The sequence below is a fragment of the Erinaceus europaeus genome, chromosome 20 (genome assembly GCF_950295315.1).
Source record: "Erinaceus europaeus chromosome 20, mEriEur2.1, whole genome shotgun sequence".
NCBI lineage: Eukaryota > Metazoa > Chordata > Mammalia > Eulipotyphla > Erinaceidae > Erinaceus > Erinaceus europaeus.
In genome coordinates, this window is record NC_080181.1 from 47,332,035 (window position 1) to 47,346,091 (window position 14,057).

The window sequence follows — 14,057 nt, forward strand, 5'->3', positions numbered from 1 at the left end:
ACCCTGTGCATTCAAAGCACGTACTTTAGTAATGAGCCAGGTCATGAACCCAGGGCCCCAGCCCATGAGATCAGCCACAGCTGCTCTGCTTTCTCAATCTTTATGAAGTGCGAGAGAGGGAACCACACAAACACTCCATCAATCATGGAGCTTCCCCAGTGCTGACGGTAGTGCCGCCTTGTGCTGGATTGCAAACTGAGGCCTTGTATACAGTAAGGTATGCACTCTGCTGGCTGAGCTCTTTCTGGCCCTAGCGTTACTCTCATTGGTGGACTGTGTCCTCAAGTTGTACATCAGCTCCAGGGACATCATGCACACTTCCAGTTTGATCCCAAGTTTAGACTAAGAAAAGCTCCCCGGGGCAGCTGCCTATCTCTGGAGCTTGTGCAGGAGTGGGTGCCCTCTTGCCTAAGAAGCTCCTATCAGCTCAAAGTGCTGCCCTCGGCTTAGCTAACCAGGCGGGGGTGAGCCCAGCGTGACTGAGCCCAGGCTCAGCAGAACACAAAAGCACAAGCATCTCCAAATGCTGAAGTGCTGGGGGAGGGGGGTGTCTCACCCGAAATAAAGCTACTGAGGGGTCCAGACAGGCTCCTCGCAGGCACAGCAGCTCCGGGAGAGAAGGGAGGGCTCCTGGGGCCCCAGGCTGGCCGGCTCTCATGGGCACCTCTGCCCCAGGTGAGAGTGACGTCCTACACTTCACGTCCACCACCACCTGGAAGAACCGCATCATCATCACCTGGCACCGCTACCGGCCCCCCGACTACCGAGACCTCATCAGCTTCACTGTCTACTATAAGGAGGCGTGAGTGCCAACCCTTACCCTGGTCAGGCTTCTGCTTTATCCTCACCACCATCCCTGGGGAGGGCCATCAGTGAGCACTGATCCTGTGTTCTCAAGCTTTGTTTCTCCACCCCCCGTAGTTAGAGATGCCTGTTTGTTCTCTAGCTTGGTGACTGTGCTGCAGCCCCTCCCAGCCCAGTTTTTGTAGTGCATTCCTCTAGAGAAACTGAGCTGGTTACGTTTTATTTATGTATTTACTTTTTGACACCAAGGTTATCGCTAGACCCTGCACAATGAATCTACCACCCCTGGTGGCCAATTTAATTTTATTTGAGAAGACAGAGAAATTGAGAGAGGGGAGAGAGATGCGCTTGCAGCACTGCTTCATTGACTGAAGCGTCTCTTCAGGTGGAAAGGGGGTTTGAACCCAGGTCATATGCACTCTACCAGATACTCCACCCATATCTGTTTGCTTAGAACTCCCTTTGTAGAGAGGGTGCATGCCGCTTTTCAAAGCTTTGATGTCCGGGCCATGAGGCCCCCTCTGAGCGAAGTCACCCATCATCACCTCTCAGGCCCTTTAAAAACGTCACGGAGTATGATGGGCAGGACGCCTGCGGCTCCAATAGCTGGAACATGGTGGATGTGGACCTGCCCCCCAACAAAGACGTGGATCCTGGCATCTTCCTGCAAGGGCTGAAGCCCTGGACACAGTATGCCGTCTATGTCAAGGCCGTGACCCTGACCATGGTGGAGAATGACCACATCCGTGGGGCCAAGAGTGAGATCCTGTACATCCGCACCAATGCTTCAGGTACCAGCCTCCCTCATCTGTCTCTCCCATCAGAAGATAGCACTGTATTTATTTATTGTATTCCTTTTCCCACTCCTGACACCCAGGACTATTTTCTGAACTTCGCACCATGTCTCATCATCTGTCTGCCCCAGGCCTGGTGGCACTGGAAGGTGCAGCCTGGACACAGCCCACTCTGGCTGCCCTGTTTTCCAGTCATGGAGGCCTCAGGGAGTGAAACCATGCCAGTTGGTATCCAGTTACCTCCCATGGCTCCTCTGTAACCAGTCACTGGGGTTCCACCGAGGTCAGCCAGAGTCCAAGGGTCAAAAAGCATCAGTGAGAATAGGTGGTAGACATATAGCATTTTCACTGAAGAAAGTGGTCCCCTTGTCTTCATTTTTTGAAGCACCTCACTCCTCAGCCGCAGAATCTGGAACTAATGAAAATAAACAGTAGTAGGTATGTCCCTCGTATAGAAACACCTGCCCAGAAGTGGGCAAGTGCACATCTTATGTAGACGTTCTCTGGGGATATAATTGCTACAGTGGAGGCTGCTTTAGAACACCCACCACAGGGCACGTCTAACTGGCCAAGGGTTGGAGAACATGAGTGAGAGAACCTTCTCATGCCTGTCTGCATCCTTCTGTCCATCGCTCCCAACCTTGGCCCCAACCAATCAGATCACTAATCCAAACACGCTGGCAGCTGTACACTGGCATCTGCTTCTGCCCGTGGGGTGGCCCAGCAAAGGCTACAGGACAATAGAACCTTTGGTTCATCTTAAAAATGCAGATGTGATTTACTAAAGCTGGTTTGGGAAAAAGCATCTTTCCTTACGGTGACAAGTTCTTTAAAAACCTAGTACCTTCCTTCCCCTGGAGATGGAGAAAAGAACCTTTGGCTGTGTGTTGGTCCCTGGCCTCCCAAGTGCTGAGGAGAGGGGCAGGAAAGGGAGAGCTTGTTTGGTCCCCTCTGCTTTTTGATGGTTCCTATCATTGAGACCTCCAGGGTGAGCTGTTTATATGTTTATTTTTAGAAACCGTTACATGACTGAGAGTCCAGTGATTGTTTTCTCTGAAAACAAACTAGTATTATTCACAACATCCTCCCAGAATATCATTTCTTAGGGGTGTTCAGAATCCTGTGTATAATATTTAAATACCTGAAGTCCCCTTAATTTGTTCACTCTTTTCAAAAAATTGAAAACAGCCTGGTCACCAATATTCATAGTGACATTCAATGAAGGGGACTCTTGTACTCAGACACTACCAAAATCCAGGCTACTGCTGCTTATTACTACTATTTGCAATTTTTTTTGCCTCCAGGGTTATTGCTGAGGCTCATTGCCTGCATTATGAATTCACTGTTCCTAGAGGCCATTTTTCCTGCCCTTGTTGTCGTTATTGCTGCTTGATAGGACAGAGACAGAGATGCCTGAAGACCTGCTTCACCACTTGTGAAGCAACCCCCCTGCAGGTGGGGAGCCAGGGGCTCAAACTGGGATCCTTATGCCGGACCTTGAGCTTCAGGCCACATGTGCTTTAACCCGCTGCGCTACTGCCCAGTCCCCATAAATGTTCTTAAGAATAAGGTTCCAGGGAGTTGGGCTGTAGCACAGCAGGTTAAGCGCAGGTGGCGCAAAGCACAAGGACCAGCATGAGGATCCCGGTTCAAGCCCTGACTCCCCACTTGCAGGGGAGTCACTTCACAGGCGGTGAAGCAGGTCTGCAGGTGTCTATCTTTCTCTCCCCCTCTCTGTCTTCCCCACCTCTCTCCATTTCTCTCTGTCCTATCCAACAACTACGACAACAATAATAACTACAACAATAAAACAACAAGGGCAACAAAAGGGAATAAATAAAAAAAAATTAAAAAAAAAAGAATAAGGTTCCAGTGGTCCTGGAGTCCTTTTCCCTTTGTACACCAGTCAGTTCTGGGCTTGTGGGCAGTAGAAGGTAAAGCTTGACTGGATTGTTATATTGTGCCTATAAATCAATTTTTATTTTCTGGCTGGTAATACAACCTGTTGTTTGAAATCAGGGCTTTCTCTTGCATTTGATTTTTAAGGTTTCACATAGTCATGTCTCAGCCATTCCAGAAATGTGATTATGGAATTGGTCAATTTCCAGGCTCTTTACTTGGCTTTTTCCTCTCCGCCCCTTTTACACACACTCTCTCACACCAGCCTCCTTTCTGCCTCACCCTCTTATTTTAGTGCTTTGCCATTTTTATCAGCAATTCCAAATCTCCAGTGAAATGCAAAGCATTCAGTGTAGCAATTGATGAAACTGCTCAGGCCAGACCTCTCAGAGGAGGCAGTTGTAATAAAGGAAAGAAGCCCAGTGTTTTACTGTTTACGGTATTTGAGCTTACAGTGAATCTGAAGTCATTCATTCCTTCTGACCCTGGCGTGCCCTTGCGACCTTTTTTCCATTTGCAGCTCAGTAATGGTTGTTTTCACGGAGATTACCTAAAAGGAGATATTAGAAAGGGAAATGTTGGCATTTAAATTGATCCCCTTTCAAAAAAGTTCCATTTGTGTTTCCTGTCCACTGTGGTCTCTTACCCAGCTCAGCTTTTAGTTAAGGCTGTCAGAAAAGTTAAGTTGTACTTTAAAAAAAAATTTTGTTTACTGGATAGAGACAGAGAAATCAAGGGAAATGGTAGAAAAGGAGAAACATTCCTGGAGACTGGGAGCTTGAACCCAAGTCTTTGTACATTATAACAGGTTTATTCAGGCAGGTGTGTCACTACCTGGCCCCTGTGCTATTTTGTTTGTTTAGGTTTTCTATGCAAAAAAAGGGGGGCCAGGTGGTGGTACACCTCTCATTGAGTGCACATGTTACAATGTGCAAGGAAGGACTTGGGTTTGAGCCCCTGGTCCCCACCTCCAGGAGGTAAGCTTTGTAAGTGACGAAGCAGTGCTGCAGACTTTTTATTTTTTTCGGTCTTGTCTCCAGGGTTATTGCTGGGGCTCGGTGTCTGCACTACGAATCCACTGCTCCTGGTAGCCATCTCCCCCCATGTTGTTGGCTAGGATGGAGAAAAAAAATGAGAGGAGGGGAAAGAAAGACCCCTAGAGACCTGCTTCTCCACTTGCAAAGTGACTCTTCTGCAGGTGGGAAGCCGGAGGCTAGAACTGGGATCACTGCACTTTGCACTATATGTACTTACCCGGGTGTGCTACCACCTAGCCCCCTTTTTCTTCTTATCCCCCTTTCCTCTTGATCTCGGCAGTCTCTACCCAAGAAATAAAGATAATAAAATGAAAAAAAAAAAATGCCTGTGACTTTTCCAACAACCCAATAGTGGCTTTGCTGGGAGTGTCTCCTCACACGGTCTCTGCCCATTCCAGTGCCTTCCATTCCCCTGGACGTCCTCTCGGCCTCCAACTCCTCCTCTCAGCTCATCGTCAAGTGGAACCCACCCTCTCTGCCCAACGGCAACTTGAGCTACTACATCGTGAGGTGGCAGCGACAGCCGCAAGACAGCTACCTCTACCAGCACAACTACTGCTCCAAAGGTATGGGAGGGAGTGGGGGCAGAGACCTCGGGTGCCCACCGGGGCATGGGGCCCCTCCTGTCCTCGTCCACAGCAGGCCACAGTTTGAAGCCTTCCTTGAGCAGCCGGCTTCTGAGTTCAAGGTTCTGATGGCTCCTTTTTCCCTCCAGAGTGAGTCACTTGCCTTTCATTGCCACTTCCCTATGGCTTCTCTTTTCCGAGCAGACAAAATCCCAATCCGGAAGTATGCCGACGGCACCATTGACATGGAGGAGGTGACAGAGAACCCCAACACTGAAGTGTGTGGTGGGGAGAAGGGGCCCTGTTGTGCATGCCCCAAGACTGAAGCTGAGAAGCAGGCTGAGAAAGAGGAGGCCGAGTACCGCAAGGTCTTTGAGAACTTCCTGCACAACTCCATCTTCGTGCCCAGGTAGTCATTGGTTTGAGAAGGTGTCCTGTCTGGGCTGGGGGTGGGGTGTTTCAAGGTTGCTTTTGATCCTTTCCTTTCCTTGTGGGCAGTTGGGAGTAATATACACAAACTGGGAACTGTCAAGGAGGAGGTCATGGACTCAGTTACTGAATGGGCTGAGTGGGTTTCCTGGGGACCAAGAAATAATTCACCTGGTGGAGCGAGGGGAGGCCCAGTCTGGCTGAAAAAGACAAGCAGGGGTGTGAAGACACAGACACGGGCCTCTGAGAACCCCAGAAGGGCCTGGAGGTCCAAGCTAGGACTCACTGCCTGGCTTTGCACTTCGTCTATAACCAGGCAAATACTAGAGAAATCACTCCAGGCAGCCTTGAGTCCCCTCTGCCTTTCCTGCTGGGCCTGAACCACACACTGTAGCCTCAGCTACAGTAGTAGATTCTGATGTGGCCAGTAGTTCACCTTTAATTCTGGACCAAATGGCACCTACATTCTGAGGAAACATCTAGGCCCCTCTCTGGCTGGGATGCTTGTTACTCATTCTAGGAGCTGGGGGTGAGGGTGGGAGGGCAGTTTGTCAGTTCCCTCTGAGATCTACAGCAAAACATATTACTGAAAAGAAATGAACTGAAGCTTCCTGTTCATGCAATGCCAGCCTCCAGGGACAAATTTTAAAATATTCTATATCCTTGGGGGTAGGGGAAAGAGACAGAGAGGGAAAGACATCGAAGCTGCACTCCGCCATCCTGGTTGTATGTGTGTGTGAGTACACACAGAGTAAACCCAGGGAAATGTATGGTGAGGCAGGCACTCGACTCTCAGCCTTTTATACTGAGATTAACATTGTGACTTTTTGTGAAACAAAGGCGGAGGCCAGCACTGCTCAGCTCTACACAGGGTGCTGGGGCCTCAGCTTAGAAACCTTGTGCTGCGGTGCTGTCTCTCTTTCCTTGTTTCTCAAATTCAAGAAAGGAGAAAGGGGGTAGCAGTGCTGACGTGCAGGCTTCTCTCTCCCCGACAGGCCTGAGAGGAAGCGGAGAGATGTCACACAGGTGGCCAACTCCACTGTGTCCACCCGAAGCAGAAACACCACGGTGGCTGATGCCTACAACCTGACAGACCCCGAGGAGCCGGAGACGACAGAGTACCCATTCTATGAGAGCAGAGTGGATAACAAGGAGAGGACGGTTATCTCAAACCTCCGCCCCTTCACTCTCTACCGCATCGACATCCACAGCTGCAACCACGAGGCCGAGAAGCTGGGCTGCAGCGCCTCCAACTTTGTTTTTGCAAGAACCATGCCCGCAGGTACGGGGTGCTTCGCCTGCCTCCCTCACAGGCTGAGGGGGATCGTCTGACAGCCTGGGCAGTGAGTGCCCCTTTGGTCTTAGTCCCACATTGGTGTCGGAGAGGTAGTGACTGAGAGGTGGCGTGGTAGACCAGCACTCGGAGGACTTGGCCCTCGCTGAGGGGGCAGCAGTTACCTTTGGCACTGGCCATGCGGCCACACTGTGCCTTGTCCCCTTGTATGCAGCGGCAGGTCTGCGCATCCCTTCTGACTTCTCACAGATTCACTGAGATTCCTGGGTAGCTGAGTTGAGGTCACACCTCAAAGTCACTTCCTGTTTTAATCTGGCTTGCTGGGCTTTGAATCTGCAGAACTTACCATTCCTGATGGACTTTTTAACCTTAGAGGGAGATAGGGAGCAAAGTGCACAGTCCCTAATGTACATGGTGCTGCCAGGAGGCACAGAGTGGTGTGTGCGCTGTCTGGTGAGCTGGCCCTGGCCCTTCCGCATGTCAGCTTTCCCAGGTAGAAGCAGCCTGTGGCCCAGATGGTCAGGTATCCCAGTAAGGGTGGGTGAGCCATGGGGTTGTCTGTGCTGTGGGAGTCTGCAAAAAATGGAGAAGGTGGTGTCTGGGGTCTCCAAGCCTCCATTCTGCATGGCCGAGTTCCATGACTCCTCTTCCAGGCAGCCTTCCCAACCTCAGTGTCCTTTAAGTGCCAGGTGCCAGGAAAGCCATAGACCATCTTATGACACTGAGTCTGTTCCAGCTTTTTGTGCCTCCTGCATCACCACTCTGCAAAGCAGCAGCACTTGAGGGGAGGGAGGCAGAATTTGCCCTCTTCCCCAGGCTCACAGGGCCTTCCTTCTCTCCCTCCCTGCTGAGCCTGGGGAGCTTCCTGTGTGCATGGGCAGGAGACACACTGGGCATGTGCAGATATGGTGCTCAGAATGGCAGGGCTCAACCTGGAGGCTCTTGCTGGCACTACAAAACAGCACCTTTCCTGAGGAGGATAGAATAGCAGAAGTTACTTAAACTGAGCTGGATGACGACTCACTGTGTAGAGTGGGCTTGTCACCACATTCGAGGTCCTCGGTCCCCGCCTACAGAGTAGGCTGCAGGTGTTTTTCCTTCATGAGGAGAAAAAAAAAAAAAGGCCACCAAGAACAGCAGGGTGTGTGGGCACCAAGGCCCAGCAAATACCCTGGTGACGAGAAATCAGATCAAATCAAATAGATAAGTTATTTCAGTTGCCTATTGTGTTTTGATCTGATTTTTTTTTTTCAGGGAACCTTGGGGAAGGGGTGGGAGTTTTTGACCTTGAAGCTTGAAGTCCTGGGGTGCGCCCATTCCAAGCCTGTATTGGGCGATGTGAGCAGCCGGCTCCTGTCACATGGTCTGTGGGGAGGGGGCTTAGTCGAGTGTGTCTCACTCCCATGGGACCTGAACCTGACCTTGTGGTTTGTTTCTTCACAGAAGGCGCAGATGACATTCCTGGGCCCGTGACCTGGGAGCAAAGACCAGAAAACTCTGTCTTTTTGAAGTGGCCAGAACCTGAGAATCCTAATGGATTGATTCTAATGTATGAAATCAAATACGGATCCCAAAATGAGGTGAGGCTGGGGCGGAGTGTGTTTCTGTCATGGGTAATAAGTGCTACTACTATGCAGTCTCCTGGCCAGGGGAGACTGGGTACTGTGGAATAGCTCACTTAAGTAGGATACCTGCCTCATTTTTAATGTGACTCTGGTTCAAGTTTCAGTGCCACAGTACCTGGGAACATTGTGGCACCTTTCCTTGTTTCTATCCCCCACCATGTGATGTAAAAAAATAATAAGTCAGTCCAGGAGCAGTGAAATCACACATGTATCAGGTCTCCAGCATCTCAAAAATCCATACACACACATGCTAACTGACCCTTAAATACCATAGGTTTAAACATGTGGTTCTAATTATCCATGGAAGGTTCCAGTTTCAGGTATTAAACCAACCATGAATGCCAGTAGATGGTTCCTCAGATTGCAAACCTGTGAATACACAGAAGGCTGACTCTAAGTTACACTAGATTTTCTGTTGCACAGTGTGGTGCCTAATGCCCATGTTATTCAAAGGCCACCGGTACTTCACTATAGCAAACAGCCTTCTGGCCTAGATCTGACCTAAGTGACTCTTAGTCCTTTCAGCGCTCATTTTGATGACCAAAGTATGTTTGATTAAAACATGGCTGTGTTTAAAGTTAGGGGAGGACAACTCTTTAAGGGCAAGTTTTTACTTCCCCTTTTTATTGCAAATCATAGTCACTGTTAGGTGGGCAGTAAGTGATGGGGGGAACTGACCGGTGTCTTTGCTTCCTCAAGGACCAGCGGGTATGTGTGTCCCGGCAGGATTATAGGAAATATGGAGGCGCTAAACTCAGCCGGCTCAACCCAGGAAATTACACAGCCCGGATCCAAGCCACTTCCCTCTCTGGAAACGGGTCCTGGACCGACCCTGTGTCCTTCTACGTTCAAGCAGAAAGTAAGGGTGCAAGGGAGGGCTGGGGAAGCTGAGTTAGGTTGGGCTGGAGGCACCTGGGTCATCACAGCTCTCTGAGCTTCTGCTAGGACATTTCAGAAGGGACACACTTCCAGCAGCACCTTATTGGGGACCTCACCCAGGCTTGGGGGCCCCATCTGATCTTGACAGGCAGACCCAGGATCTAAGCCCATCACTGGGGGAGTTAGCTAGAGGCCTTTGTACTTGGTCTGGTTTCTGGCCCAGCCATGTTCAAAGCACTGAACAGGCTCGGCACAGAATCACAAGGGGTAACAGAAATCTAGAGAACCCACTCTAGCCTGCTCCTGGGCTGAAGCCATCACCCCTTGATGTTATAAAGTCCTGCTGTGGTTGAAATTATACAGTGCCCAGCATTTAGCATAAAGACAAGGTCACTAGATGATTCTCAAACCATCAACAAGATAGTCTTCTTAGGAAACTGTTCGATGCTAGGATTTGAGATTTTCTAACCAGATTTCCTAAAATACATGTAATCCCAACAAAGGCCTAATACTTGTTGACCAAAAAAAACAAAAAAGAAAACCAGCGTGTTCTTTGGTGACAGAGTTAACACTTTCCCCATATGAATCTCTATTTCCTACTATACCTTTCATGGTGGTGCTGGGTTTTGAATCAGGGACCCCCATGGAGCCTGAAGCATGCAGAACCATTGTGCTGTCTCCCCAATCCCAGGGTTCAGGCTGTTTCACTGATGACTCAGGCAATCTAGCAGTTCACCCAGTTGGTATCCTAAGAATCAGAGAGATATAAGGTATTTGAATCCTGACAGTAACATAACAAAAGAACAACATAGCAGGTACAGACAGAGCACACATACACCTCAAGGCTACATCCAAGAGCCTGGTGCTGTAGCTGGTTCAGCATTCAGGGGAAACAGAGGCTTGGGCAGATAACCCAGTAACAAAAATACAGCAAGCCCTCACTTAACTGACTTTAAGCAAAACAAGAAAAGGGCCAGGTCCTCGAAAAAGGTGATTCTGTTCAGCACTGGCTGGGCTCAGCTTTTCTTCCCCTCAGATGGAGCAAAGGGTGAGCCCTATGTAGTCTGGATCCTCCCAGGCAGTCTGTGATCATGCTACTAGAACCTTCAGCAAGTGCCTGGAAGCCTCCTTAGACCAGGGACTGCTTTCCCTCCCCTCCTCTCTGCACCCACCCACCCACTCGAACAGTCTCTTGGGGGCTGGCTGTACTTTGTGACACCATGCTCTGGCATCTTGTGAACTTTGCCCAGCTTCAGAGCTGACCAGGCTGACTCTGCCTTTTGCATCTTTAACCCCATGAGTGCCAAGATGCCACTGGCAACCCCAAGAGCCCTGTGGTGGAATTGCTCCAGTCAAAGTTGGCAAATCCCGCCATGGGGAAATTAAATCAGCACGCCGGCTTTGCTGTTGGGAAGTTTTCCTTCTGTCAGATAGGGCTCTCTCCCGCTAGGGTTTAGTCTCATTTCCTCCTGTTTAATCCTCAGAGGAGATGGAAGCTTTCTGGCAACTCTTCCCCCTTTCAGGAGCTCTTGGTGTTCTTGAATGCTATTAAGTGACTCTTCAGAATCCTCTTCTCCAGACTAAATTATCTCCGTTCTTTCAGCCTTTTCTTGCAGTCCAGTCTCATACACTAATTTTCTAACCATTTAATTATTTTGTTCTTCTCTGGATGTGTTCCAGTTTCTCCCTGTCCCTGTCAAAATGTGAAAACAGCACAACCCTTATAACTATCAGTATAAGTGACACAAACATAAGACACAGTCCTTGAGAAAAAGGGGGAAGGGAATGTATTGTTTTCTCAAAATTAAGAACAACTTGCAAGTATTTCCAGAAAGTAGAAACTAAAGTGCCCCCTGGCTCCACCTGAGATGCCTTTTGATCAGACTGTCTTCAGTATAAAAATACCACAGGGGTGAGTCTCATGGTAGAGTGCACAACATTACTATGTACAAGGACCTGGGTTCAAGCCCCCAGTCCCCAATTTAGGGGGAAGCTTTATGAATAGTAGAACAGTGCTGCAGGTGTCTCTCCTCTGTTTTTCTACCTCTCTTGAACAAACAAAAACAAAGGGGGGGAGTGTAGATACTGAGCCTCAAGACAGCCTCCAGGGCAGAGAGACAGTCCTCCTGATACAGTGTGTGCCCTGCTATGCTCATGGCTCAAGGTCAAGCCCTGGAACCACATGGGAGGTAACACAGCAACAAAAAGGGATGCTCTGAAGTAGTGGGATATCTGTGTTTCTCTCTGAGTGAAAAGGTTGTCCTAGGAGCAGTGAAATCCTGGTTCAGTGAGAAAAAGGAGAAAAAGTAACCTACTTGTTTTTACAGAATAATTAATATGTGACTTAATATTTAAGTACTAAGAAAGGAAATTCGACTAACTTCAGCTTTCACCAATATTATTAATTTCACTGGTTTGCCAGGCCAGACTAAGCACTGTTTGGCAGCTTAGAACAGCTGTAACTTAAGCCCCAGGGAGTTTGAGCCCATTCTTGGGTGTCAGCTCCATGTGGCTGTCCCACAAGCACCTTGACTTTCTCACGGAGGAGGAAGCCAGAGTGTGCTGTTAGCCACACACTGCCCAGTCAGAAGCTTCACAGCCCATCCCCTCCCCGCCCCCATGCACACCTTTCTGCTTCCTATTGGAGTCTAGGTCTCCTGGGGTCTGTCTCCTCCATGGGCCTGGACTCCAGCTTCTCCAGGGTGCCATTTCTCCTAGGGAAGCAGAACATACCCCAGGCCCTCTCCACAACCCAGCTGACTCTGGTGCATTGACCTCAGAGCAAGATTAGAGAGCTCTCACCACTGCTGCTAATCTCCACAGTGCAGTTCTGCCCACTTAGCTGGGAGAAGGGCCCTTGGGAGCCAGTCTTGCCTCTTGCCACCATTCCTTCCAAGTCATTCCGCTATGCTTATGACCACCCCGACTCCTCACCTACACCTCCCATCTGCAGCTCTGTGACCTCAGGACATACTGCTTTCTGTGTCAGGAGCACCTTCCCAGGGCCCTCTGGCCCATCCTGGCTTCTGTCCTACTCCCTTTGCTGCTCTGAGTCACAGGGCTTGACATGTAACCAAGCTCTGATTTTTCAGGGAGAATTCAGAGCATCTTTGGCAAGGGTGCCATCAAGCTTGTTTCAGTTGCCTGCAAAGCTGTCTTTAAACAGACTTCACTATGGCTTGGGTGCCGTGTAGTCATGCTAAGCCCTACTGCTTTCGGCGACCCTCCATCTAGGACAGTGGTCTGTGTGTGTAGCCGAGGTGTGCAGCAGCCTGTACTAGCTCAGTCTGTCTAACTGCTTTCCCTGACATTCACAAAGCAGCAAATGGCCTCACAACTCCCTGTACTTAGCAGTCAGGAAACAACATCTACAGGTTATTTTCTCTGTCTACACTTACAAAGCATACAAACAGCAACAACAAAAAACCCATAGTATTTCATGAGAGAGGGAATTAGAGCACTGCAGTGGTATGTGCAGAGCTAGGGACTGGACTCAAGGCCTAGCGCTTGCAAGTCCTATGCCTACCACTGAGCCGCTGCCCTGGCCCAAGTATTTGGGGCCAAAACAACACCTAGGACAGGCAGTACAGCTCACCTGGAAAGGCACCCAGTTGGGGCTTACTGCTGCACTTGGGAAAGCCTCGGTGTTCTGGTATCTTCCCTCTCTGAAGCAGCGGAGCTGCAGGGCTGGGAAAAAGAAAACCAGCCAACTGGACACTCCTCAGTCTGCACTGACTGGACCCTTTTTCATGTAACAGGCTGCTCTTTCTGATTTTATTATTTATGAGATGATTTACTCTCAGCAATTCCCAGCTCATGACAGAGCACCAGAGGAACTTCTCACCCCACCAAGTGAACTGAAAAGTGGGAAGGAGCAGACTGTAGTCTCCACACCCCCTGAACTCTTGGCCCCTCGCCTTGTTTCTGCAGATTATTTAAATAACTACATCCACCTGATGATCGCTCTGCCCTTGGCCGTCCTGCTGATCGTGGGGGGCTTGATGACAATGCTGTACATCTTCCACAGGAAACGGTGAGTGACCCGAGGCCACGCCAGGGACCGAGTTTCAGAGTGCTTGCTGGCTGGGAGCTCGCCTCACTCCCTCTCCCTGTAGCTGACGGAGCTTACAGGATGACAGTGAGAACACACACATCCTTTTTAACCTCAGTGCCCTCTTTTTTGGCAGGAACAACAGCAGGCTGGGGAATGGGGTGCTCTATGCCTCTGTGAACCCTGAATACTTCAGCGCAGCCGATGGTAAGCTTCAGAGCTAGATGTTGAGGTACTCATGGCCCATCTTCATGAGCACTTTTAGTCCTCTGTTCATTTACTTTGTGGTTCTAGGGATCAACCTAAGGGCCTCTTGTGTGCAAGGCATGCGCTCCACGACTGAGCTACAGTCAACCCCAAAACTTGCTATTTCTTTAGGATCACAGTTTCTGGCAGTTTGTTGGCTATGTCAGACATTCTGGGACCGTGGCCAGTAGCCTGCTGAGATGGCTGTGGCCTGCCCAATACTCGGTTTATTTAATTGCTCCAAATTGCATGTGAGGACGAAAGAAGACGTGTTCTTGTCAACATTTGTCAGAGGATGTGTGGCAGATAGCAAAACAGACCTTTCAGACTAGCATCAGCTTGAGTTCCTAAGCTTTCTGTCTGTGGTCTCTTCTGGTTCTGCCATCCTCTCCTGAAGGGGGTCATTCACACTGTCCTTGAGAATCACCAATGA

The 14,057-nt window shown here is 49.6% G+C and overlaps 1 protein-coding gene across 3 annotated transcripts in view; it reads left to right on the top strand.

Moving 5' to 3' along the window:
- Window positions 1-14,057, top strand: part of IGF1R (insulin like growth factor 1 receptor) — a 289,574-nt gene that overhangs the window by 254,716 nt on the left and 20,801 nt on the right. For 2 of the 3 annotated variants that reach the window (XM_007518792.3, XM_060179336.1), the window contains exons 7-15: window positions 676-802; window positions 1,357-1,595; window positions 4,933-5,100; window positions 5,305-5,509; window positions 6,525-6,811; window positions 8,267-8,403; window positions 9,148-9,307; window positions 13,258-13,360; window positions 13,515-13,585. In XM_007518792.3, the coding sequence (XP_007518854.1) occupies window positions 676-802; window positions 1,357-1,595; window positions 4,933-5,100; window positions 5,305-5,509; window positions 6,525-6,811; window positions 8,267-8,403; window positions 9,148-9,307; window positions 13,258-13,360; window positions 13,515-13,585 (1,497 nt within the window). The remainder of the gene's footprint in view (window positions 1-675; window positions 803-1,356; window positions 1,596-4,932; window positions 5,101-5,304; window positions 5,510-6,524; window positions 6,812-8,266; window positions 8,404-9,147; window positions 9,308-13,257; window positions 13,361-13,514; window positions 13,586-14,057) is intronic. The other variant, XM_060179335.1, reaches the window with a different exon arrangement.